Source organism: Salvelinus sp. IW2-2015, linkage group LG22, assembly GCF_002910315.2.
Source record: "Salvelinus sp. IW2-2015 linkage group LG22, ASM291031v2, whole genome shotgun sequence".
Lineage (NCBI taxonomy): Eukaryota > Metazoa > Chordata > Actinopteri > Salmoniformes > Salmonidae > Salvelinus > Salvelinus sp. IW2-2015.
In genome coordinates this window covers 2,692,214-2,720,057 of record NC_036862.1, presented here as the reverse complement: position 1 = coordinate 2,720,057, position 27,844 = coordinate 2,692,214, and the positions used below count along the sequence as shown (strand labels likewise).

Genomic DNA, 27,844 nt, shown 5'->3' with positions numbered 1-27,844 from the left:
ACGTGTGTACATGTGTGTGAGCGTGCATTTGTTCTAGAGACAGAGGAAGAGGGCGCATGGAAATATTTTGTCTCGTCAAGAAACAGTGATGTAGTGATAGCTAAATAGGTCATCACTCCATACTATTAATGCAGGTCTCAGATACTGCATTTGGAAGTCAAATCAAGAGGTCGCTTGACAAATATGATTTACCTTTTTACCCCGTGGCAGTTCTCCTCACTGAATTGAGTTCATTCCGATGGTGTAGTAAGGTCATCTGGAGCATCCACAGAAACATCACTTCTTGAATTCCCTACTTGGCTGTGTTCCAAACAAGTAAAAGACACCCTCTCCCCTCAGCCCTCAAATTAAGTGGACAGTTCTGAAGACGTATCATGACGTATGATGAATTGACACTTGCAGGGCAATGGGTGAGGGAGGAATAAATTCCTTGCCCGGAAATTCGTCACTCGTTCGTCCCACAGTTGTGTTTTCAGTCATCATGGAACCACCCATAGCTGCTGTGTGTGTTTTACATGTGGTACAGTCAATTATGATTGTATTTCATATATTGGCTAGAAGACAATGCATCCGCAGACATCGAGTACTAGCCATTCGACAATATCTGGTAAATCAGAAATGATGCCAGGGAAGGTTGTATGCACTAGCTAACGTTTCCAAAAGCTAACCAAACAAAAACATCCTTACTTTTACGATACGTGTTTGTGCCGTCATATGCATTAGTAGCATAACTTATTTACATTCGTTTTTTACTTACACTTGTATGTTGACTTCTCCATATTGATGTTGGTTTTAAGTTTTGTCTGACTTTTCTTAGCGGATGTACGTACAATTATCGCAAATTGAATTATGGGGTGTTTCGGGCCCCGGAGGGAACAGAATTGTACACTCGATCACAAACGAGGGCTGAGGGGCTTACGTTGCCAACTTCCCTTGCTTGGCTAATTGTTTGGACCGACGGGGGAATCCCGTCTTCAAACACGTCTTTTACGTGTTTGAAACGCAGCCCTTGTCTGTGCAGTTTGACACAAACAAGCTGTAGCACTGCCTGGAGTTGTCATCCACTCACACACATCCAACAAATACATTTAATTCAGTAAGAACCACATAAATACACCAGTGGTATATCAAGCTAGCAGGTTATATGTTTTTATTTCCCCTTATACAGCAACTTAAAGGTGAATGGGGAAATTAGTGAAAGTGAGGAGGATGATAGGGAACCGACAAGCAGTTCCAGGAAGTGGATCCTCAATGCTTGGAACCCGTTGTGATAATAAATATTAGCGATAGCGATATTACTGTGCAACATTCTATTTTCTCCCGAGATTGCAAGACCGTTCGTATGTTGAAGTAGTGAGCCTTGCGGATTGTATTGTCCAATCACAGAGCAGATACAAGCCACGTGATCCGCCAGCGAACACATGACGGCAGCTGACAGCAGATCACGTGACTTGCATCTGCTCTGTGACTGGATGACATATACCTCAATGCTGTATGGGATAAGTCGTTTTTTCCACCCAACACCGGTATGTACAGTCTTGAACTCTTGACTTTTTTTCTTCTTATATCACTTTTTTTTTTATTCAACGTTAACCAGCATGTTGTTGAAATGTATATGCTAAAAATGACTGGCCATGTCAGTTCCGGGAACCACAACCATGAAATGAGGGGCGCGGCCCGTCAGAGCCCTACGGAGGAGTTGGTGGCTGCCTGGTACTCTGGAATCCTGTTGTTCAGGCCTCCAGTTTCCTGAAACATCCTCTCTTCTAGACATTCCTCCAGCCATGCAAATGTAGCTCTATCTATTACAACCACAGAGGAGATTTGTTTGTGTGTGTGTCGCTTGTGTGTCGTGTGTGTGTGTGTGTGTGTGTGTGTGTGTGTGTGTGTGTGTGTGTGTGTGTGTGTGTGTGTGTGATGTTGTGTGTGTACACTGCCCCATGTGATTAAACAATTTTTCAATTTTCTTAACTTTTATTTTTCTTGCAAACTATACCATATACATTGTATATATATATAATATATATATATATTATAATATATATATATATATACACTGCTCAAAAAAATAAAGGGACACTTAAACAAAACATGTAACTCCATACAATCACACTTCTTTGAAATCAACTGTCCACTTAGGAAGCACACTGGTTGACCAATAAATTTCACATGCTGTTGGCAAATGGATAGACAAAGGTGGAAATTATAGGCAATTAGCAAGACACCCCAATAAAGGAGTGGTTCTGCAGGTGTGACCACAGCCATTCTCAGTTCCTATGCTCCTGGCTGATGTTTTTGATCACTTTTGAATGCTGGGTGCTTTCACTCTAGTAGTAGCATGAGACGGAGTCTACACCAACAAAGTGGCTCAGGTAGTGCAGCTCTCCAGGATGGCACATCAATGCGAGCTGTGGCAGAAGGTTTGCTGTGTCTGTCAGCGTAGTGTCCAGAGACATAGAGCGCTACCAGAGACAGGCCAGTACATCAGGAGACGTGGAGGGAGGCCGTAGGAGGCAACAACCCAGCAGCAGGACCGCTACCTCGCTGATGGAAGGAGTTTTCACTCAAAATCTCACGATACATTGGCACCATTCATTCTTTCCTTTACACGGATCAGTCGTCCTCCGGTCCCTTTGCAGAAAACAGCCCCAAAGCATGATATTTTCACTCCCATGTTCACAGTAGGTATGTGTTGCTTTGGATGCAACTCAGCATTCTTTGTCCTCCAAACACGACGAGTTGAGTTTACAAAAGTTATATTTTGGTTCTTCTGACCATATGACATTCTCCAATCTTCTCTCTGGATCAATCCAAATGCTCTCTAGCCAACTTCAGACGGGCCTGGACTGTACTGGCTTAAGCAGGGGGACACGTCTCGGTACTGCAGATTTAGAGTCGCCTTGCGGCGATAGTGTGTTACTGGATGGTAGCTTTGTTCTTTGTCGCAGCTCTCTGCAGGTCATTCAATAGGTCCCCTTGGTTATGGGACATTTGCTACCGTTCTTGTGATCATTTGGAACCCCACGGGGTGAGATCTTGCGTGAAGCCAGAATCCGGGGAGATTATCAGTTCTTGTATGTCTTCCATTTACCTAATAATTGCTCCCACATTATTTCTCATACCAAGCTGACATTACCTATATTGCAAGATTCATCTTTCCCAGCTGTTGCAGCGTCTAAATTATTTGATTTTCTGGTAGCACTGGACACTTCTTTGCGTCTTACCTAGTGAGTTGGGTGTGATTGTTGAGTTGGCCAGGTTGTATCTTTACTCATCTAATAACAAAGTTCCAACACGGTGCTATTAGATAGCACTGGTAACGAGTGAGAGACGAGGAGCCTCTTAAAGAAGAAGTACAGTCTTGGTGAGAGCCAGCAATCTATGCTGTTTGAGGTGACCAAATACTTATTTTCCACCATAATTTGCAAATAAATTCATAAAAAATCCTACAATGTGATTTTCTGGCATTTTTTTTCTCATCTTGTCTGTCATAGTTGAAGTGTACCTATGATGAAAATTACAGGCCTCTCTCATCTTTTTAACTGGGAGAACTTGCACAATTGGTGGCTGACTAAATATTTATTTGCTCCACTGTATATATATATATATACACTGAAAATAGCAGACATTCAAGATACAGTACTGTTCTCTGGTTTGAGTGACAAAACAATATACTGTATCATGATATGATACAGTGCATTCGGAAAGTATACAGACACCTTGACTTTTTCCACATTTTCTTACGTTAGTCTTATTCTAAAATGTATTACACACAATACCCCATATTGACAAAGCAAAAACAAGTCAATTTTTTWAAAACATTTATTTAAAAGAAAAAACAAAAGAATTACATTTACATAAGTATTCAGATCCTTCACTCAGTACTTTGTTGAAGCTACAAGCTTGACGCTACAAGCTTGGCAAACCTTTATTTGGAATCTCTCTGTACTTTGCTCCGTTCATCTTTCCTTCGATCCTGACTAGTCTCCCAGTCCCTGCCGATGGAAAAACATCCCCACAGCAATATGCTGCCACAACCATGCTTCACCGTAGGGATGGTATTGGCCAGGTGGTGAGCGGTGCCTGGTTTCCTCCAGATGTGATGCTTGGCATTCAGGCCAAAGAATTGAATATTGGTTTCATCAGACCAGAAAATCTTGTTTCTCATGGTCTGAGAGTCCTTTAGATTCCTTTTGGCAAACTCCAAGTGGGCTGAGGAGTGACATCCGTCTGGCCACTCTACCATAAAGGCCTGATTGGTGGAGTGGTGCAGAGATGGTTGTCCTCCTGGAAGGTTCTCCTATCTCCACAGAGGAGCTCTAGAGCTCTGTCAGAGTGGCCATCGGTATTTGGTATTTTATTAAGATCCCCATTAGCTGTTGCAAAAGCAGCAGCTACTCTTTCACAAAAAAATTCAAATGACATAATACAGAACATCAATAGACAAGAACAGCTCAAGGACAGAACTACACAAATACCGCAGGTGGCGTGTGTGTGTGTGTGTGTGTGTGTGTGTGTGTGTGTGTGTGTGTGTGTGTTGTGTGTGTGTGTGTGTGTTGTGTGTGTGTGTGTGTGTGTGTGTGTGTGTGTGTGTGTGTGTGTGTGTGTGTGTCAGAGCTGTGTGTAAGTTCACTATGCAAACAATTTGGGATTTTCAACTCTTTAACGTTTCTTATTAAAAGAAGTGATGCAGTCAGTCTCTCCTCAACTGTTAACCAAGAGAGACTGGCATCTGAGAGAATAGCCCTCAGATTACAATGAAGAGCAAGACGTACCTCTGTTCTGGGCCAGCTGCAGCTTAACTTGGTCTTTCCTCGCAGCACTCGACCACACAACTGGACAATAATCAAGATAAGATAAAACTATAGCCTGCAGACTTGCTTTGTGGAGTGTTGTGTCAAAAAAGCGGAGTATCTCTTTATTACGGACAGACCTCTCCCCATTGTTACAATCATTGAATCTATATGTTTTGACCATGACAGTTTACAATCTCAGGTAACACCAAGTAATTTAGTCTCCTCAACTTGTTCAACAGCCACACCATTCAATTCCAGATTCAGCTGAGGTCTAGACCTTTTAGGCAATGATTTGTACCAAATACAATGCTCTTAGTTTTAGAGATGATGACGCAAAAAATGACTAGGTATCCCCCTTACCCTCGTCACTGTCCATTTATTGTTTTTAAACGATGAGAGAAGTGCTACACCTGGTGGAGAGAGATTGTAAGACAGAAATAGTTGCTTCATTCGTGCTGTACGTTATGACACGCCACGATGTAACGGAGGGTCAGTTTTTTCAACTTTTCTCCAATACTATAGAGCCATTACCATGTCGATCAACGCTTGAATAGAAACGTAGTTCACACCCCCGATTTTGAAGTCAACACAGTCGCTACAGTCCCATTAGTTTTCTTTGTAGCCTCGTTTGAATGTTGCGGTTGCGCACATTTGTGATTGGGTGAGTTTACGTTAGCTGGTGTAGTGACATAAGTATGACATTATAATTCGTGTTGTTTAATGTTGTAGGGACTCCTGAGAAAACCAGCCAACCAGGCTGTCGTCTTGGGAAACAGTGGATGTAAAGAATCTAGCTAGCTAAAGCCTTTACTGCAAATTGTATGTACAATGTTGTAAGCTTCCCTTGCCGTGCAATGCAGCTGAAGTAACATAGCTAGCTAACTATTTACTTGCTTATTGTCACGTTCCTGACCTGTTTTTCTTTGTCTTGTATTTGTTTTAGTTGGTCAGGGCGTGAGTTGGGTGGGTTGGTCTAGGTTTGATTTTCTATGTTGGGATTTTGTGTTTGGCCTGGTATGATTCTCAATCAGAGACAGCTGTCAATCGTTGTCCCTGATTGAGAATCATACTTAGGCAGCCTGGGTTTCACTTGTGTTTTGTGGGTGTTTGTTCCTGTGTCAGCGTTTGGGCCACACAGGACTGTTTCGGGTTAGTCACGTTTGCTGGTTTTTGTATTTTGAAGTGTTTTGTTGTTTTTTCATTAAATATGAACACTTACCACTCTGCATCTTGGTCCGATCCATGCTCCTCCTCGTCTGAGGAGGAGAACGACTACGACAGCCGTTACACTTATTGTGTAGTGGAGGATAAAAATAACTGTATGCCTATATATGTGTAGCTAGCTACGGTATGTAGCCGATCTGTGTATGGAGCCTAAAATGTTAGGTTCTGAAATAATATTCATACCAATCTATGAACCTAAGCTATCATAGTTGTTGTATCAACTTCAAGTCTGAATGGCATTAATGAAGCCTATGGATTGAGTACAATGTAATAACTTTATTGTGCCAAGGATGCAAGTCCTATATACATGTACTGTAGTTATTACCACACATGAGATCCCCACATTGTACATTGAATATATTCACTGATCATGTACTCTTCCTTGGCAATTAAAGGTGTGGATCAGGTATGAATCTCTGTGAGACATTATTTTTCAGTCATATCCAATACTAGGTGTATCAAACTCCATTCTATGAATGATGCGGTGTCTGCATGTATGTATTAGAATTATACACTTCAACAGTGTTTACCACTCCTGCTCCTGGGACAGCAATGATTACACATTGTAACTTTGCAATAGACTAGAAACATGATTTACTACTATGCATATCTAACTCCCTTCATCTGCATTAATCTGAGGACACAGGATAGTATTTCAATGAGATACTTCATTTCAACCAGTGGAGAATGTGAAACGCTTTATTGAAACTAGTTCATTATCCAGGTGTTCTAAATACATAATACATGCATTATAATTATGATAATTGTAATATTATATTACCTCTTGATGTGAGAGAGGTGTACGAGACAGAAAGGGAAAGCGATAAGAACAGAGGCAGACAGCATATGATTAATGAATTACAGTGCTACCCTAATATTCTCTCAGTTCATCACAACTACAGTGTCTCTAGCGGTGTCTCCTAACCAGCCTTGGGCCCTCAGTTGGCCCGWAGGTTATCTTAAGAGCGGGTGAGGTGGCGATGACGGGACTGGCTTCCTCTCTCACATCAAAACATACCTGCAGACGAGAGAGCATGATTAAGTCTTGTTTTTTAAATTCTAACACGGTCAGTCATCATAATCATCAGGTGATGAAATGAAAAACTGACCTTGGATCATTAACTCTGGGACTACTACATCTCTATCTGTATTTCAATGTAAATTATCTCTTTAATAATACTTCCTGTTGACCCGACCAAGTGACCTCTCACCTACGATCATGCTGTGGCCTCTGTGCCAGCCAGTTCAGATGCGGGAGGGGTTCACCAACACAGCTGATATAACCTAGAGGATTTCGGGAGAAGGGGGAGAGGGATGATGTATTACATACATACGGTATGTGTATATGAAATATAGTACAATGTTATGAACCGACACTGAATCGTAGGAGCTAACTACTAACTATGTAAAAGTTGGATGGAAGAACGCCCAGTGCTGCTTACCTGAGATGCCATCATCACACAGTCCTTCTTCGTAGGTGTCCGCTATGACTTTCTTTATGTCGGAAAGAAAGGCTGAACAGTATTGGTTGTAGCCAAACTGACACTCAAAAAATTGCCAAAATGGAGGGTGGTTGATAGTGAAATTAAATTGGAGTTTTGTTTTCAAATACATRTTTTGTTCTCTAAATATTTTTGGGGAATAAAATGCATAGAATTTTGCGCTCTATTACAAAATATTTGATTGCAAAATATTTTTACTTTGAAGCCTCGTTTTTGCTTCAAAACTATTATTTTTGATTGAAAATAAAAAAGTGGCTTTCAGATTATAATTTTTTTTGATTKAAAATAAAGTTTTTCTCTCGACAAAAAGACATCCATTTGTTGCAAGTTGGGGAAGGGGGGCTAATAGCTGAACAATAAACTATTCAACCTTTACTAAAGAATAGCCTAATAGCCGAGCTAGGTGTGAAAAAMCCCCGTCCTATCACAGACCAGATTTGCCCTAACGACCAAGGGGGAGTTAGAGCACTGATTATGCTTTTGGGTCCCAATGCACTACTGTGTCTCGAACTGACAATGAATGGGCAATATAAACCAAAAAATAAACTGATAATTGTGCACGACTTCAAATGAAACAAGAGGGAGCAGGTTTCGAACCCTCAACCTTCTTGCCCGAAGTCCAGCGCACTATCGACTGTGCACCAAAAGCATGCTCAAGCTGCAGAGTCGATAGAGCGCATCCTTGCGGWAGCTTGCTACTCAATGTAATAAAGTAATGACGTTTTAAATAAGTTACCTTACACGTTATGTTGGCTGATAATATGTTTGCCCCCGGTGATGCGTTGTGCAGACCGCACCACCCTCTTGCGGTTGTGGGCGGTGCAGTTGCCATACCAGGCGGTGATGCAGCCCGACAGGATGCTCTCAATTGTGCATCTGTAAAAGTTTGTGAGGGTTTTAGGTGACAAGACAAATTTCTTCAGCCTGCTGAGGTTGAAGAGGCACTGTTGCGCCTTCTTCACCACACTGAATGTGTGGACCATTTCAGTTTGTCCGTGATGTGTACGCCACCTTCTCCACTGCTGTCTTGTTGATGTGGATAGGAGGGTGCTCCCTCTACTGTTTGTTGAAGTCCACAATCATCTCCTTTGTTTTGTTGATGTTGAGTGAGAGGTTGTTTTGCTGACACCACACTCCGAGTGCCCTCAACTCCTCTTGTAGGCTCTCGTTGTTGTTGGTAATCAAGCCTACTACTGTTGTGCCATCTGCAAACTTGATGATTGAGTTGGAGGCGTGCATGGACACGCAGTCATGGGTGAACAGAGAGTACAGGAAAGGGCTGAGCACGCACCCTTGTGGGGCCCCAGTGTTGAGGATCAGCAAAGTGGAGATGTTGTTTCCTAACTTCACCACCTGGAGGCCACCTGTCAGGAAGTCTAGGACCCAATTGCACAGAGCGGTGTTGAGACCCAGGGCCTCTAGCTTAATGATGAGCTTGGAGGTTACTATGGTGTTGAATGCTAAGCTATAGTCAATGAACAACATTCTTACATAGGTATTCCTCTTGTCCAGGTGGGATAGGGCAGTGTGCAGTGTTATCGACCTATTGGGGCAGTAAGCAAATTGAAGTGGGTAAGGTGGAGGTGATATGATCCTTGACTAGCCTCTCAAAGCACTTCTCAATGACAGAAGTGAGTGCTACGGGGCGATAGTCATTAAGTTCAGTTACCTTTGCCTTCTTGGGTACAGGAACAATATGGCCATCTTGAAGCATGTGGGGACAGCAGACTCGGATAGGGAGAGATTGAATATGTCCGTAAACACACCAGCCAGCTGGTCTGTGCTTGCTCTGAGGACGCGGCTAGGGATGCAGTCTGAGCCGGCAGCCTTGCGAGGGTTAACACGTTTAAATGTCTTACTCACGTCGGCCACAGAGGAGGAGAGCCCACAGTCCTTGGTAGCCACCGCATCGGTGTCACTGTATTATCCTCAAAGCAAGCAAAGAAGGTGTTTAGTTTGTCTGGAGGCAAGACGTATGTGTCCGTCACGTTCAACTAATCACTTCACTGTACCATTTACACCTTCTGTATCCTGTGCATGTGACAAATAAACTCAGATTTTATTTGATATAGCGTGTGTTTACCACATGGCCTCAAATGTGAATCTTTAAAGAGATGGGTGGGGCTAAGGCTTAAGAATGTGTGAACGATACTGAATGGGTGTTGGCAAATAAGAGCTCTCCAGTAGATGTGCCAAATTATTCAAGAGACATTTTCTCAAAAGTTCATCAACTTTCAAAGCAGAATTACTTTCCCATGTTGCCCAACTGTAGTGTATGATATACCATTTTCTTGCTCTRATTATCTACTTTTATCCAGTGTAACAAACACCATTTTAAATTTTGCTACATAAGACCGAATCAAGCGGGCGGTCACATATGGCAGAGGCTGAAAAGCTATAACTCTGGAATCTGTTGTGAACAGAGTCAACACATTTTTTGGACTTTACCTTTTGCCAAAGTTTTTTTTTAAATTGCATTGTTTAGGAGTGCGGAGCCAAATTGAGGTATTGCACATGCGCACTTCAAAGAGTAGGCGTTCCCTTACGGAAATATGCAAATGTGACTAGAACGCACCAATAGGATCTCGCTAGCATGATAGGGCACCGACTAGCGGTTCCACATGGCTGTGGTTGTAATAGATAGAGCTACATTTGCATGGCTCTATCTATTACAACCACAGGGGGGATGTATCTGTGCGTGTGCGTGTGTGCGTGTGCTTAAGCACAATGCCCTGTGGGGATTAAACCATTTCCATGGTTTTTGCCCTAGCACTGCACAGCTGATTCAAATAACTAACTCATCATTAAGCTTTGATTATTTGAATCAGCTGTATAGTGCTAGGGTAAAAAACWAAATGGGGGGTTGCAGGTCTGAGTTAAGGAAACTCTGATGTGTATCATCTATCATCTTTAAAACCAGCACCAGAATAAGGTTTCAATTTCAACTTTCAATTTCAATTATTCACTTTTACTCAGACGCTGTATTAAATGAAACCTCAAAACAACATTGACATGATTAAAGCAAAACATATTTTTATTAAATCAAACCTCAAAACAACATTGACATGATTTAAAGCAACAACAAAAAATGTCTTAACCCATGTCTTATCCTATGGCATCAGTAGCAATGAAATGTAAGCATTTTTAATACTGTAAAGGTGTTTTCTACAAACAAATGTCTGYTGTTATCATTTCTAATGTAGTGCAGACATGTCTCATCATCTATCAATGTTGATAGATGATAACAGTGGAGTTCATTACAAAAGGGTCAGTCGAACTCCCTGCAATATATAAACACATACTGTATCTAGTTTTAGAATTCTTTCCTTTTACTGGTTTACTATTTTTCCACATATGCTTCTTCTTTCAACTCACCTGTTCTCTCTCCTCTCCTCTTCTCATCACATATTACTAACAGTCTGTTCTGTGGTAAGGGAACATCTCTTTGGCCCTCCCTTGCCTCTGGGCAGTTTCTTCAGTAGTGACTCGCGGAACTTAGTGCACATCAAGAAGTAGATGACGGGGTCCAGGCACACGTTGAGTGCTGACAGGAAGAGGGTGACCTCCTTCGCCTGGAACAGCATATAACGGCTGTGCCAGCTGAAGCCGGAGCCGGGTAACTGGCTTTGGGTGTAGGTCACGCGGCAGATGTGGTAGGGCACGAAACAGATGAAGAACACAACCAGGAGGCTGAAGATACTGCAGTTGGACTTGCTGTACACCCCGCTGTCGTCCTGGCGAACGCGGCGGTACGACTTGTAGAAGTGGTGGGCAATGGAAGAGTAGCAGAAGGCTAGAACCAGTACGGTGGCCCAGAACAGGGCCACACCGAAATACGAGGACACCTTGTGCCACTGCTGACCCAGGGGGGTCTTTAGCTGCACACAGTGTCTGGAGCTCTGCTCGTCCGCAGGCTTGCTGGTCAGCACAACATTGGGGAGGACGGAAAGCAGCAGCAGGCTCCACGTCAGCAGGGCCACGACCCGGGTGAACCCCACTCGCTGCAGGAGGTGTGTGCAGGAAGACGAGTGTCCTACGACCTTGACGTAGCGCTCCAGGCTGATGAGGCCCATTAAGATGATGCCCACGTACATGGAGGAGTAGAAGAGCACGGCGCTGTAGCGGCACACGGCCACGCGGACCTGCCAGCCGCCCAGACCGAGCTCGCTGGCCACGCGCCAGGGRAAGGTGAGCAGCATCAGCAGGTCGGCCACTACCATGTTTTTCAAGTAGACCACCATGCCTGAGTCGCTGGGCACCCGGAAGAAGATCCAGGCAGCCAAGCTGTTGAGAGCCAAGCCCACGCCGCCGATCAGCACGTAGAGAACTGGGAGCACCTGGTGGGGAGAAGCAGGATGAGAGTCTGGGTGGAGAATACGAATAGAGAGGTTGATGCATAAAAATAGGATAACGCAAACACATTTGTTGAAGAAGCTTATGCTATGTCTCAGCATCAGTGTAAGTGTACTGCACCTATACACCCTTAGAAAATAAGGGTTTCAAAAGGGTTATTCAGCTGTCCCCATCGGAGAACCCTTTTTGGTTCCAGGTAGAACACTTTTCCATCTACAGTGCCTTGCGAAAGTATTCACCCTTGGCATTTTTCCTATTTTGTGGCCTTACAACCTGGAATTAAAATAGATTTTTGGGGGGTTTGGATCATTTGATTTACACAACATGCCTACCACTTTGAAGATGCAAAATATATTTTTTATTGTGAAACAAACAAGAAATAAGACAAAAAAACTGAAAACTTGAGCGTGCATAATTATTCACCCCCCCAAAGTCAATAATTTGTAGAGCCACCTTTTGCAGCAATTACAGCTACAAGTCTCTTGGGATATGTCTCTATAAGCTTGGAATATCTAGCCACTAGGATTTGTGCCCATTCTTCAAGGCAAAACTGCCCCAGTTCCTTAAAGTTGGATGGGTTCCGTTGGTGTACAGCAATCTTTAAGTCATACCACAGATTCTCAATTGGATTGAGGTCTGGGCTTTGACTAGGTCATTCCAAGACATTTAAATATTTCCCCTTAAACCACTTGAGTGTTGCTTTAGCAGTATGCTTAGGGTCATTGTCCTGCTGGAAGGTGAACCTCTGTCCCTTTCTCAAATCTCTGGAAGACTGAAACAGGTTTCCCTCAAGAATTTCCCTGTATTTAGTGCCATCCATAATTTTTTTAATTCTGACCAGTTTCCCAGTCCCTGCCGATGAAAAACATCCCCACAGCATGATGCTGCCACCACCATGCTTCACTGTGGGGATGTTGTTCTCGGAGTGATGAGAGGTGTTGGGTTTGCACCAGACATAGCATTTTCCTTGATGGCCAAAAAGCTCAATTTTAGTCTCATCTGACAAGAGTACTTTCTTCCAATATGTTTGGGGAGTCTCCCACATGCCTTTTAGCGAAAACCAAACATGTTTGCTTATTTTTTTATTTAAGCAATGGCTTTTTTTCTGGCCACTCTTCTGTAAAACCTAGCTCTGTGGAGTGTACGGCTTAAAGTGGTCCTATGGACAGATACTCCAATCTCCGCTGTGGAGCTTTGCAGCTCCTTCAGGGTTATCTTTGGTCTCTTTGTTGCCTCTCTGATTAATGCCCTCCTTGCCTGGTCTGTGAGTTTTGGTGGGCTGCCCTCTCTTGGCAGGTTTGTTGTGGTGCCATATTCTTTCAATTTCCCCCCCCCCCCATTTACTTCTCCACAACTTTGTCCCTGACCTGTTTTGAGAGCTCCTTGGTCTTCATGGTGCTGCTTGCTTGGTGGTGCCCCTTGCTTAGGGGTGTTGCAGACTTTGGGGCCCTTCAGAACAGGTGTATATATACTGAGATCATGTGACAGATCATGTGACAGTTAGATTGCACACAGGTAGACTTTATTTAACTAATTATATGACTTCTGAAGGCAATTGGTTGCACCAGATCTTATTTAGGGGCTTCATAGCAAAGGGCGTGAATACATATGCACGCATCTCTTTTCCGTTTTATTTTTTTATTTCACTTCACCAATTTGGACTATTTTGTGTATGTCCATTACATGAAATCCAAATAAAAATCCATTTAAATTACAGGTTGTAATACAACAAAATAGGAAAAACGCCAAGGGGGTGAATACTTTTGCACGGCACTGTATAACATAGAACCAAAAAGGGTTCTACTCGGAAGCAAAAATGGTTCTTTATAGTGTTCTCCTATGGGGACAGCCAAATAACCATTTTAGGTTCTAGTGTACATGTAGCTATCAGTCATTCATATCGTTTTCTTACACATAACATTCGCTTTTTAAACCTATAGCTGTTTTCTTTGAGCCAGAGCCTCATCGCAGATATGAGAAAAGGAAACAAAAAGAGACATCAGACATCAGTTCAACTTCTAGTTTTGATTTACATTGGTTTCCAACTAATGTGAAGTCAACATGAAATCAACAAAAGATGTCAGCATTTAGGTTAAAAGTTTGGTGAAAAAAAAMCCCGAAATGCCCTTATGTTGATGACTTTTTAAAGTCCAATCAGTTTTCTACGTTGATTCAACTTAATCACATAGATTTTGGGGGTTTAAATTATGTGGAAACAATGTTAATTCAATCAGTTTTTACCTAGTGGAAGGTAATCAACCACATACCTCTACCCTGCCACCCCATATTTCACAACATTGAACATTTTCTTTGGCCTTACATTAGATTAAGGCTTCCACCTAGCTGACAAATTTGTGCCATGACGATTAGCAAAGCCCACTTGTCAGTATAGACTGACATGTAAGCCAAGATCATTTTGACTTGGGGTGGATAGGACTGGGGGTGGGTAACAGCCTATAATGTCTTATAATGAGTCTTATAATATGCTATGTTTCTATGTTTCAACTTTTCATCTGATATTATAACTGGTATTATTGTCCGTTTTTAGTCAGGATCATTATGAGATTATTATGAGAGGGCATATAAATGATAGGCTTAGGGTATTATAAAATATTTAAATTTTCAATGTCTAAATAATTTCATTGCATTCTTGTGTGGTATAAACATAAAAGCACAGGTGCCTTATGTTACGACATCATCAGCGCTGTACCTGGTGAGTGAACACGCTGCCGAAGTCTGTTGTCTGATTGGACGGGCCAGTGATCCAGTTGCCGGCCATGCCTGAGAGAGACAGTGTATATTTCAACATACATACAGTCTCGTAAAATGCTGTCACTAGAATTTGGTTACAGATGTGCCTCTTTTTAGTGCAGAGAAAGTCAATAGCTGTAAATATGGATAACTGGTGGTCAAAGAAAACCAAATCAAGTTAGAACATTTTTACATTCTGTAGCATTTGTACAACTTCACCCAAGTATGAACTTATAAATGGCTGAATCCTACTCRTTTTTGTGTTTGTTTTTTAAAATACATAAAACTTTAAACAATAGGCTTAGTAAGAATGATTCAGCCAAGTTATAATAATATGATCCAATCCAGAGAGATCCTATTAAATTACTAAAGGGGCTATGTCATAAACCCTCAAAGTTCCAGAATGTGGTGAAAATGGCAGCTGTATTGGTCAGGGACAAATCCAAACCAGTCTAATTGGAGTTAATGGCAGTAGAGGCATAAAATAGTCATATAATTACAAATACAGTTCATATGGGTTTTATACAAATTGTCTGTATAAATAGCCTCTAAAATATATGTATACCGGCCATAAATGTCTACATTTCTGTTTTCTTGGGAAGCTGTGAGTGCTATTATATGATAAAATATCCGTATTTGTTGCATTTACAACTTGTCTAAGTCCTATCCTCAACTGATTTCAGCCAGTGTATGGCTGTGGATTGAATGCATTGTTTGAATGGAATGATGGCATATTGGCAGTTAATTTGAATAATTCCTCTAAAGTTGTCTGGCTAGCTAGCTAGCTAACAAACATACAGTGCAGATAAATTCTTTAAATGGATTAATTTACACTATCTTATCACAGTGCTGGCAAACCATGGCTGATCAACTCCCTGACCAAAATGTCTGTCCTTTATCCCAYCATAAGAAGGTTCATGTCCATTCTAGTATTCTAATTCATAATTCTATGATCCAATCACTATCTGATCAAGGTTTGTCACATCTACACATTGTATTAAAATCTTTGTCTTATCTGTTCAATGTGTCCGCATTGTGACCAGATTGGCTGATGTCTCCCTGTATGCAAATTATTTAACAGATTTCTTTCAAAATAATAGGAATTTATTTATTTTAAGAAAATGACTGATGCCATAAATCAATAGTGCTACCGGTCAATGATTTTAGGTGCCGGTATAATGATTTAAATGGTTTGACCATCCAGATGTGTTTACACTTGATTCATATCCAGACACAATGCGTGCCTGACTAGCTCCGGAGGTGGTTAGGAAAATGTGATGAAAATCAGATCACAATGTGTATTTTAATCGTCTACACCTGTCTAAAAATGTGGGCACAAGCAGAATGAAGACAAGATCAGGACAAAGGGGGCATGTTAGCACCAGGTATAAATGGGGCTATAGATGAGTAAAACTCTGTGAAACAAAGATAAAACATTCTGCACCGTGTCCGTGTGTAAAGTTAACATACAAGGGAACAATTAACACATTCCTTTTTGTAACAATTAGCACCTGCATACCTCTGTCATATGTACAGCAAAATTATGTGGAGTAGTACACATAGACATATCTCCACAAACTATTATCTACAGTAGCTTCTTATATACAAATAGAAAGGTAGTTCCTATATATTTAAGTAGTCTGATACAGACTAACCTTCAGCAAGCAGGACAGATTCTCTGAGGGGAAAAGTGGTGGAGGTCTCTACCTCCTGGCTGTGTGATGAGAGGACACGGCTCCAGTCCTGTTGGATGGTAGAGTATCTCTGTCTGCCTGTCTGTCTGTGGGGGGGATCTCTCTTACTGCTGACAACACAGGATGCTACTCAGACCTTGCACTGATGTTCCAACAACGGCCTTGTGTTCTCCGGTCTCAAGGGCTACCTTTTGTCGGACAAATACACACAATAAGTTTTCCCTGTGATGCTCAGGCTTTGTTGTCCCCTGTCTTACTCTCTCTCTTTCTCTCTGCATGTGTCCTCCTCCCACACGGCTCCTTCATGAGAATCGGAGGAAATCAGCGGGGGTTGGGGGGGGCGGTGTCTAGGCTAGGGCATTGCATGAAATGGGAAGTGGGGTGTCCTCGCTATCCTTCCAAATTTGAGGATCTGTGTTTTCTGTATGATTTGGTTCCCATTTTTACATTTGAGTCATTTAGTGAAGTTTAGTGGGGAAATTCAATAACATACCACAGTCACTGCAAGAGGACCTTTCTTCGAAACATGTTTCAGAATATATCAGCAGAATCACTACCAGTGAGTGCAACAAACACAAAATGTTTCTCTTCACATTCACCGCCCGACATGTCACCCACTAAGGAGAATGCTGAGCTAATCAAGTGAACAAGTGATATGAATGTGAGTCAAGTCTCACCAGGGCTGGCGCCAGAACGAATTAGTTGGAATTTATGAGTGTTATATTAAACACCATACGTGGCGTGTGAGTTTCAAGTTTGGGGAAGCTTCCCACCCAGCAAACTGTCGTTAAAAAGACATTGAAAAAGGGCCTTCCGGGTGCCGCGGTGGTCTAAGACACCGCATCGCAGTGCTAGCTGTGCCACTAGATTCTGGATTCGAGTCCAGGCTGTTGCAGCCGGGAGACCCATGGCCCAGCGTCATCCGGGTTACGGGAGGGTTTGGCCAGCAGGGATGTCCTTGTCCCATTGCGCACTAGTGACTCCTGTGGCAGGCCAGGCGCAGTGCATGCTGACACAGTCACCAAGTGAACAGTGTTTCCTTCGACAAATTGGTGCGGCTGGTTTCCAGGTTAAGTGGCCATTGTGTCAAGAAGCAGTGCGGCTTGGTTGGGTTGTTTCGGAGGACGCACGGCTCTCGACCTTTGCCTCTCCTGAGTCCGTACGGGAGTTGCAGCGATGAGACAAGACTGTAACTACCAATTGGATACCATGAAATTGGGGAGAAAAAGGGCAAAAAAAAATAAAATAAAAAAGATATTGAAAAGACGACCTTCGTGTCGTTGAAAAGACACCTATAAAAAGACGTCCTTCTACGGCCTGTTTTGGTTGAAAGTGAAAGTTGAAAAGATATATTTTTCAGGTCGTTGTTTTAACGACTTTCAAATGTCATAATTTCAATGTACTTGTAGCCTATACACATGGACGCAGTAACCAAAAAATGGTTCGTAATTTTTAATTAACAATCACACTACTCGTTACATTAGTCCAGTATTTGCACAAAACACTCAGTCAAAGAATACTATCTAGTACAGTGATAACAGACAAAATAAAGTTAAGTTGAAATTAATATAATAAATTATATACACTGAATAATTATCCATCAAAAGTATAGATATATTTTGCTGCGTTAGTAATGGTCCTGTGTGGTGGTGACGTGGAAACCACCACCCCTGGCTCTACCAGGAGCATGATGGAGGTGGTCTGCCACAGCTCTCCGAACATCATGGTCAGTGGCCTTGCTGTTCCATTTCTTGACTGCAGCTGTAACACCAAAATAAACACAGTAAGTTATAGAAAAGACTAATGGATATTGAGCATCTTACAGGTTCCCCACGGCACTTAAATCAGCATTTAGGGCTCAAACCACCGGTTTATCACTAAGCAATGGTGGCTATTTTGTGTTGTGCAGTAATAATGATAATGTATTACATTTATTCCGAATAATTTAGAAGTGGATAAATGTGTTTGCTTTTCCGTGTCTATCAAAGACAAAACGGCATTTAAAAGATACGTTTGGTTAAAGTTGTCCTTCTGAGGGGCTGACAATTGATTAGGGCCGGGCTCAAACTTGCACGCAGTGTAGAAAAGACAAGGGCCTGTTTGTATGGCGCAATTTGTCTCTTTCACTCCTTCCTAATAGACTATTATAATCACATTCATTGGTAAACTCTGAACACTATAGCCTAATATATTTGTCAGTATGCGGAGATCGCAAGTAAAAAATTCTACTTGAAATGGGGGGGATGTTTAGCCRATAGGTTGCTCAAAAGACAAAGGCAAAATCAGACGTATGGAAGACATTTGACTTGAGCTCATAGAAAGAGGAAGGAGCCAGCGCTGCTTGCATGTGCCAAACAAGCTAGGCTACTATATAATTTCCCCTGATTGCTTGGTACAGTGTAAACAACACAAAATAAATTATAGGTGTACCAGAGAGTTGAYCAGTACTAATGAAAAAATTATAAAGCCTTTATTATTATTTAGGCCATTGTAAACTGTAGGCTAATTATTCAAGAGAATGCTTGACTGCATTTAAATGCAGGACTAGTAGGCTGTGTGATGAAATTAAGTAATAAGGCCTAATTGATAACAGGCCAGAAAGCTAAACAAAACCAGCATAATGACATACTAGAGTCTGCTCTAACGAAGAAAAAAAATGGTAAAGCATTTATTAGGGCTACAGCATAGYAAAAWAAAAAAAACTGAATTCAAGAAAATGCCACGCTGGGCGGACCGTTATACATTTTTAGAACTTGCGCGTCAATAGGTTGAAAGGCCATTAWGGTCACATGATCACCTCATTCAAAATTGCCAAGCTCCTAAAACCATTCTTCTCAAAAAGGGACCACATAAATTACCACCATGCAAATGAATAATTGGTTTAGAAGACAAAATAATAACGTAGCCTATTAAAACAGACAGAGCAGGTCATTTTGATTGTGCGACCTTAGTGACCCTTTAAGCAATGGGAAGGTGTAGTAAAGGCTTTTCTTATGCACAACGCAACTCAGTGCGCCTGGATACAGACTGTAACCATATATTGTGTGGTTACGGTACCACAAAACCCAGAGGACTTTGCTTTAAAGGCTATGACACTCACAGCCATGATAAAAATGTCATCATAACACATGGGCTCATGTATTATTGCTTAAATATACCATGGCTGTTAGCCAAATCAGCTTTCAGGGCTCAAACCACCCAATTATTAATACAAATACTACAGAATAATGACATGTTTGTAGGTACCGTTGACAACAGAGTACACAGTTGTGTTTCCTAGTCCCCGCTTTGCGTGATGGCCATTGAAGTTGAACAAGGACATCAGGCCATTGGTAAAGAGCCTGAAAGTCAAGCACACATAGGATGTACTTTGTGAATTGAACACTTTCAAACTGCTGAGGAGATGAGGCTGGATTTACTGTCTTTGTTGCAGACAGTTTGTATCACTAACGATACCTTTAAAATTACTTTCTTATTGGATCCATTCTGAAGATATGACATACCTGTCCATGACCTTGTTGGCACAGTCCTTTGTGTCCTTAACAGCAATTTAGCTTAACCCTTTTCTCAATAGGGGGGGCGATGTTTTCACTTTGTAAAAAATCGTTCCCAAATTAAACTGCCTCGTACTCAATTCAATATGCATATTATTATTACTATTGGATAGAAAACACTCTCTAGTTTATAAAACCGTTTGAATTATATCTGTGAGTAAAACAGAACTCATTTTGCAGCAAACTTCCTGTCAGGAAGTGAGAAATCTGAAATCGGGGGCTCTGTTCCAGGGTCAGCCTATTAATTTGCATGGAATCTATGGGTCTACATGCACTGCRTACGCCTTCCACTAGATGTCARTAGRCAGTGAGAGTTGGAATGGGKTGTATAGCTCTATCTGAGGCCGAACAAGACCTCTTGGARCSGTGGGTCTAGTSTTTTCACCKTTCAGCTTGGCGCGAGAGGGACSTCAGGATTGCGTTCTGAAAAGCTTTCGTTATAGCCTTTAGATATATCCGGCTCTGATTTTATTTGATATATGTGTTAAAAACATCATAAACTAGTACAGTGGGGAGAACAAGTATTTGATACACCGGATTTTTGGCAGGTTTTCCTACTTACAAAGCATGTAGAGGTCTGTAAGTTTTATCATAGGTACACTTCAACTGCACAACTGCAGCAGGGATTTGGCCCACTCTCCCTACAGATCTTCTCCAGATCTTCAGTGTTTCGGGGGCTGTCGCTGGGCAATACGGAGTTTAGTCCCTCCAAAGATTTTTATTGGGTTCAGGTCTGGAGATGGCTGGCCACTCCAGAGACCTTGAGATGCTTTGAGGACCACTCCTTAGTTGCCATGGTGTGTACTTCGTGTCGTGTGTCATGCTGGAAGACCCAGCCATGACCCATCTTCAATGCTCTTACTGAGGGAAGGAGGTTGTTGCCAAGATCTCGCGATACATGGCCCCATCCATCCTCCCCTCAATACGGTGCGAGTCGTCCTTCCCTTTGCAGAAAAGCATCCCCAAAGAATGTGTTTCCATCCATGCTTCACGGTTGGGATGTGTGTCTTGGGGTTGTACTCATACTTCTCTTCTTCTCTCCAAACACGGCGAGTGGGTTAGACCAAAAAGCTCTATTTTTGTCTCATCAGACACATGACCTTCTCCCATTCCTCCTCTGGATCATCCAGATGGTCCATTGGCAAACTTCAACAGGCCTGGACATGCACTGGCTTAAGCAGGGGGACCTTGCGTGCGCTGCAGGATTTTAATCCTTGACGGCGTAGTGTGTTACTAATGGTTTTCTTTGAGACTGTGGTCCCAGCTCTCTTCAGGCTTTGACCAGGTCCTGCCGTGTAGTTCTGGGCTGATCCCTCACCTTCCTCATGATCATTGATGCCCCACGAGGTGAAATCTTGCATGGAGCCCCAGACCGAGGGTGATTGACCGTCATCTTGAACTTCTTCCATTTTCTAATAATTGCGCAACAGTTGTTTCCTTCTCACAAGCTGCTTGCCTATTGTCCTGTAGCCCATCCCAGCCTTGTGCAGGTCTACAATTTTATCCCTGATGTCCTTACACAGCTCTCTGGTCTTGGCCATTGTGGAGAGGTTGGAATCTGTTTGATTGAGTGTGTGGACAGGTGTCTTTTATACAGGTAACGAGTTCAAACACGTGCAGTTAATACAGGTAATGAGTGGGAGAACAGGGGGCTTCTTAAAGAAAAACTAACAGGTCTGTGAGAGCCGGAATTCTTACTGGTTGGTAGGTGATCAAATACTTATGTCATGCAATAAAATGCAAATTAATTATTTAAAATCATACAATGTGATTTTCTGGATTTTTGTTTTAGATTCCGTCTTCTCAGTTGAAGTGTACCTATGATAAAATTACAGACCTTACATGCTTTGTAAGTAGGAAAACCTGCAAAATCGGCAGTGTATCAAATACTTGTTCTCCCACTGTATATTAACCGCTTATATGTTTATATCAGGTTATTGCAATTTTCGGTATTTTTCTTTGTTATGCGTTATGGTGAGTTGGACACTTCTGTACCGCATGGCTAGCGTTGCTAGCGTTCTACAGATGAAGAGGGCATTCTACAACCAAACAACGATTATTCTGGACAAAGGACCCTTTGTACAAGATTCTGATGGAAGATCATCAAAAGTAGGAACCATTTATGATGTTATTTCGTATTTTCTCTGTGCGAAAACGTGTCGTCGTTTTTTGGGCGCTGATTTTGGACGCGTGTCTCGCTATAACGTAAGCTGGTATGTCGTACTAAGGTTATTTTTAAAATACTAACACAGCGGTTGCAGTAAGAACTAGGTGTATCTTTCATTTGCTGTCCAACCTGTATTCTTTAGTAAGAGTTTATGATTAATTATTTGATTAGATGAGTGTGAGTGTCAGAAATATATCCGGATAATTTTGTTGCAGTTTTGGCTACCGTATTCACATTGTTCAACCCAGAATTGTACCGCTAAATGCACATTTTCGAACAAACCATAATGTATTATTGTGTATTATGATGTTATGACTGTCATCTGATGAAGTTTGTGAAGGTTAGTGAAAAAATGAATATCTTTTGCTGGTTTATTCGTATCGTAACGGTTGCGTTGAAGAATGAGATGCGGTTGTGTGGTAGGCTTTGTAGTAAGCTAACATAATTCATATTGTGTTTTTGCTGTAAACACTTAAAAAATCTGAATTATTGGCTTGATTCACAAGAGTGTTGTCTATCATTTTGCTTGTAACACCATGTAGTTTTCATAAATTGTTATGATGAGTATTTAGGTATTTCACGTTGGTTTTCTGTAGTTATTTCTAGCTGCTTTGGTGAGATTTTGTGATGGTGGCTGCAATGTAAAACTATGATTTATACCTGAAATATGCACATTTTTCGAACAAAACATATGCTATACAATAATGTTGTATAGACTGTTATAAGACTGTCATCTGATGAAGTTGTGTCTTGGTTAGTGAACTATTTATATCTTTATTTGGTCGAATTTGTGATAGCTACCTATGCAGTAAAAAAATTGTGAAAATATGYGGTTGGGTCTTTTGCTATCGTGGTTAGCTAATAGAAATACATATTGTGTTTTCGCTGTAAAACATTTTAAAAATCGGAAATGATGGCTGGATTCACAAGATGTGTATCTTTCATCTGGTGTCTTGGACTTGTGATTCCATGATATTTAGATGCTAGTATTTACTTGTGGCGCTATGCTAGGCTATGCTAGTCAGCTTTTTTACTGATGAGGGTGCTCCCGGATCCGGGATGAGTACCAAGTAGAAGTTAACCTTGCAATCTGTGTCAAGAGACTTTGTTTGATACACCAGAAGTTATGCAGTAACCACTGTCTCAGTATGACTACTTTWWAAAAAAATACTCTACAGGCATCGCTTTTTGTATCGCTTTAGGTAGTGTGAAAAATGCTGACCAAATCTACAAAATAAATTTCACCATCAGATTCTGTGCATCCACACCTTGGAGCTGCTTCTCTCGTTGGTTAAAGTCTTGCTCCGTCTCCATCCTCTTGACATGGAACTCATATTTCATAATATGTTCATATTTCCAATTGTAAATTAACTGTTTTCTATCCTATTCTGTCAATTATATGCATATTCTAGCATCTGGACCTGAGAAATAGGCAGCTTACAATGGGAACGTTATTTTTCCAAACATAAAAATTCTGCCCCCTAGCTTCAAGAAGATTTATTAAAAAACAGATTTCTGTCCCAAGCTCACTGGTGCAGGAAACTCTGAGGGCCCAGAATAGGCTATTGATAYAATGTTGCAAGTTCGCTAGTGACAGCTTCTAGATGGATCAAGTGATTATTTGATACAATGTTGCAATAGCTCAAGTCAAGACAGATAGAAAGGGAAGCAGACAGGCAGAGTAGAGAGATTAATGTGTTTGAAATAACCAGACTTTTCATCAGGATATTGTCTACTGTTTTTATTTGTCGGCTTTAGGTCTATTCGTTTTACTTAGTTGATGATGGAAGTTATAGGCTTACTCCTGTATCTCTGAGTTCTATGCGCTCTAGCCATTAATAATGGATCATAGTGTATCAATGTGTTCATCCATATGGCAGAGGCTAGTGCTCTCACCATAGTTGAACTTGAACTTTTAGATTTTTATCATTTTACTTGGTATGACTAACCACGTGACAAAAGCAAAACATTATTATTGAAATTAAACTGATCCACGGAAATGCGCATATAAAAATACAACTGTCACGCAGATGGGTAGAAATGGCAAGATAAATTGTAATCCTCCCCAATCTTGAAACTCACTAGCTGCCTATGTTCTTTACTATTACAGCCATTAAAAAATGTGTGAACGTGCAAGCACCTGCACACATAGGAGATCCCTTAAAAAAAACATGCTCCCCTTTGGAAATCAAAGACCGTCCAACTGATTCGTTCTGGCGCCGGGTCCGGATGAGAAGAGCGACATAAACGAGAGAAGAGAAAGAGAAGACCGGAAGGTAGCGGGAGAGAGGGAGGGTGATGCATGATGCATGAGGAAGAGGACACAAGGCAGACAGAACTAAAGACTGAAAAAAATAACAAACAGAAAAAGCTGAAACAATGGAGATACTAGTATCTAATAATAACACGACTGCAATCTGATGTCTGATGGATTGTGTCTGTTCATAGTTCCAATGGTAAAGGTCTTGCCTTGGGACATTGAGAGGAAACACAGTCTAAATTCTTTATGAACTCACTTTGAAAGGCTCTGCGTAGTTTTTCCATCATTTTAGCCAGTAGTAGTGCTAAAACGGGTCACTAAAGTTTGTGTTGTATGTCATATTAGGCTGTGCATGTGCAGCTCTGCATAAAGGTTCACACAATTGGCACTAACTAGCCCCACTGTCATTAAGCGGATAATGTGCCCGACTTCCAGTTTTACCTTGCAACCTCATTAGACATGATTGCACCTGCCTATGAACTCCTTCAAATTATGTTGTTGTAGGCTACTATGGACTGAATGTACATCCCTTGAACATTGTGAGAATTTTGTGCAACTTCCGGCGCACGTTTACAGAGAACACTGAGGCAGTTTTAGACAGTAGCCAATAGGCTATTGAGGCTATTTGAGCATAATGTAGGCCTACCAACCAATAGAGCAAATCCCATAACATTTTCACATGGAAATAGCTTTGATTTCAATGACATAGCTTGCTTTTCACACTTTGTACAAAATAATAAAATGCAGTACGACAGGATCTTTCTAAACGTAGCTCTTTATTAGCTAGCTATAACTGTCATGTTCATGTGTCAACTGAAATTGATCAACTGAAAAAATTACCTCACGACCTGGGTGGTCTTAACCAGTCATCGCAGTATGATACGAAGAGTCTGTTTCTGACCGTTTGAGCAGACACATGCACATTTGTGGCCTGCTGGAGGTCATTTTGCAGGGCTCTGGCAGTGCACCTCCTTGCACAAAGGCGGAGGTAGCGGTCCTGCTGCTGGGTTGTTGCCCTCCTACGGCCTCCTCCACGTCTCCTGATGTACTGGCCTGTCTCCTGGTAGCGCCTCCATGCTCTGGACACTACGCTGACAGACACAGCAAACCTTCTTGCCACAGCTCGCATTGATGTGCCATCCTGGATGAGCTGCACTACCTGAGCCACTTGTGTGGGTTGTAGACTCCGTCTCATGCTACCACTAGAGTGAAAGCACCGCCAGCATTCAAAAGTGACCAAAACATCAGCCAGGAAGCATAGGAACTGAGAAGTGGTCTGTGGTCACCACCTGCAGAACCACTCCTTTATTGGGGGTGTCTTGCTAATTGCCTATAATTTCCACCTTTTGTCTATTCCATTTGCACAACAGCATGTGAAATTTATTGTCAATCAGTGTTGCTTCCTAAGTGGACAGTTTGATTTCACAGAAGTGTGATTGACTTGGAGTTACATTGTGTTGTTTAAGTGTTCCCTTTATTTTTTTGAGCAGTGTATATTTCACCTTTATTTAACCAGGTAGGCCAGTTGAGAACAAGTTATCATTTACAACTGTGACCTGGCCAAGATAAAGCAAAGCAGTGTGACAAAAACAACAACACAGAGTTACACATAAACAAATGTACAGTCAATAACACAAAACAAAAGAAAAATATAAAAATCTATGTACAGTGTGTGCAAATGTAGAAGAGTAGGGAGGTAGGCAATCAATGTATTTATTTTATTTTATTTTATTTCACCTTTATTTAACCAGGTAGGCAAGTTGAGAACAAGTTCTCATTTACAATTGTGACCTGGCCAAGGTAAAGCAAAGCAGTTCGACACATACAACAACACAGAGTTACACATGGAGTAAAACAAACATACAGTCAATAATACAGTAGAATAAAAAATAAGTATATACAATGTGAGCAAATGAGGTGAGATAAGGGAGGTGAAGGCAAAAAAAGGCCATGGTGAAGAAGTAAATACAATATAGCAAGTAGAACACTGGAATGGTAGATTTGCAGTGGTAGAATGTGCAAAGTAAAGATAGAAATAATGGGGTGCAAAGGAGCTAAATAAATAAATACAAAAGGGGGAGAGGTAGTTGTTTGGGCTAAATTATAGATGGGCTATGTACAGGTGCAGTAATCTGTGAGCTGCTCTGACAGCTGGTGCTTAAAGCTAGTGAGGGAGATAAGTGTTTCCAATTTCAGAGATTTTTGTAGTTCATTCCAGTCATTGGCAGCAGAGAACTGGAAGGAGAGGCGGCCAAAGGAAGAATTGGTTTTGGGGGTGACCAGAGAGATATACCTGCTGGAGCGCGTGCTACAGGTGGGTGCTGCTATGGTGACCAGCGAGCTGAGATAAGGGGGGACTTTACCTAGCAGGGTCTTGTAGATGACCTGGAGCCAGGGGGTTTGGTGACGAGTATGAAGCGAGGGCCAGCCAATGAGAGYGTACAGGTCGCAGTGGTGGGTAGTATATGGGGCTTTGGTGACAAAACGGATGGCACTGTGATAGACTGCATCCAATTTATTGAGTAGGGTATTGGAGGCTATTTTGTAAATGACATCACCGAAGTCAAGGATYGRTAGGAKGGTCAGTTTTACAAGGGTATGTTTGGCAGCATGAGTGAAGGATGCTTTGTTGYGRAATAGGAAGCCAATTCTAGATTTAACTTTGGATTGGAGATGTTTGATGTGAGTCTGGAAGGAGAGTTTACAGTCTAACCAGACACCTAGGTATTTGTAGATGTCCACATATTCTAAGTCAGAACCGTCCAGAGTAGTGATGTTGGACGGGCGCGCAGGTGCAGGCAGCGATCGGTTGAGGAGCATGCATTTAGTTTGACTTGTATTTAAGAGCAATTGGAGGCCACGGAAGGAGAGTTGTATGGCATTGAAGCTCGCCTGGAGGGTTGTTAACACAGTGTCCAAAGAAGGGCCAAATGTATACAGAATGGTGTCGTCTGCGTAGAGGTGGATCAGTGACTCACCAGCAGCAAGAGTGACATCATTGATATATACAGAGAATTGAACCCTGTGGCACCCCCATAGAGCCTGCCAGAGGTCCGGACAACAGGCCCTCTGATTTGACGCACTGAACTTTATCTGAGAAGTAGTTGGTGAACCAGGCGAGGCAGTCATTTGAAAAGCCAAGGCTATTGATTCTGCCGATAAGAATGTGGTGATTGACAGAGTCGAAAGCCTTGGCCAGGTCGATGAAGACGGCTGCACAGTACTGTCTTTTATCGATGGCGGTTATGATATCGTTTAGGACCTTGAGCGTAGCTGAGATGCACCCATGACCAGCTCGGAAACCAGATTGCATAGTGGAGAAGGTACGGTGGGATTCGAAATGGTCGATGATCTGTTTATTAACTTGGCTTTCGAAGATTTTAGAAAGGCAGGGCAGGATGGATATAGATCTATAACAGTTTGGTTCTAGAGTGACTCCCCCTTTGAAGAGGGGGATGGCCGCGGCAGCTTTCCAATCTATGGGGATCTCAGACGATACGAAAGGCAGGTTGAACAGGCTGGTAATAGGGGTTACAACAATTT

General features: G+C 41.9%; 1 protein-coding gene across 2 annotated transcripts; it reads right to left on the bottom strand.

Moving 5' to 3' along the window:
* Positions 1-10,551: 10,551 nt before the first annotated feature.
* Positions 10,552-16,578, bottom strand: LOC111949651 (P2Y purinoceptor 14). 2 transcript variants are annotated; one of them, XM_023966992.1, is made up of 3 exons: positions 16,282-16,578; positions 14,586-14,656; positions 10,552-11,859 (listed from the first exon to the last, which is right to left on the bottom strand). In XM_023966992.1, exons 2-3 carry the CDS (start codon positions 14,652-14,654, stop codon positions 10,924-10,926), a joined length of 1,005 nt encoding a protein of 334 aa, XP_023822760.1. In that variant the 5' UTR covers positions 14,655-14,656; positions 16,282-16,578; the 3' UTR covers positions 10,552-10,923. The 2 variants fall into 2 exon arrangements, with proteins under 2 accessions (XP_023822760.1, XP_023822761.1); XM_023966993.1 differs by having other exon boundaries at positions 16,334-16,578.
* Between the last annotated feature and the right edge of the window lie 11,266 nt (positions 16,579-27,844).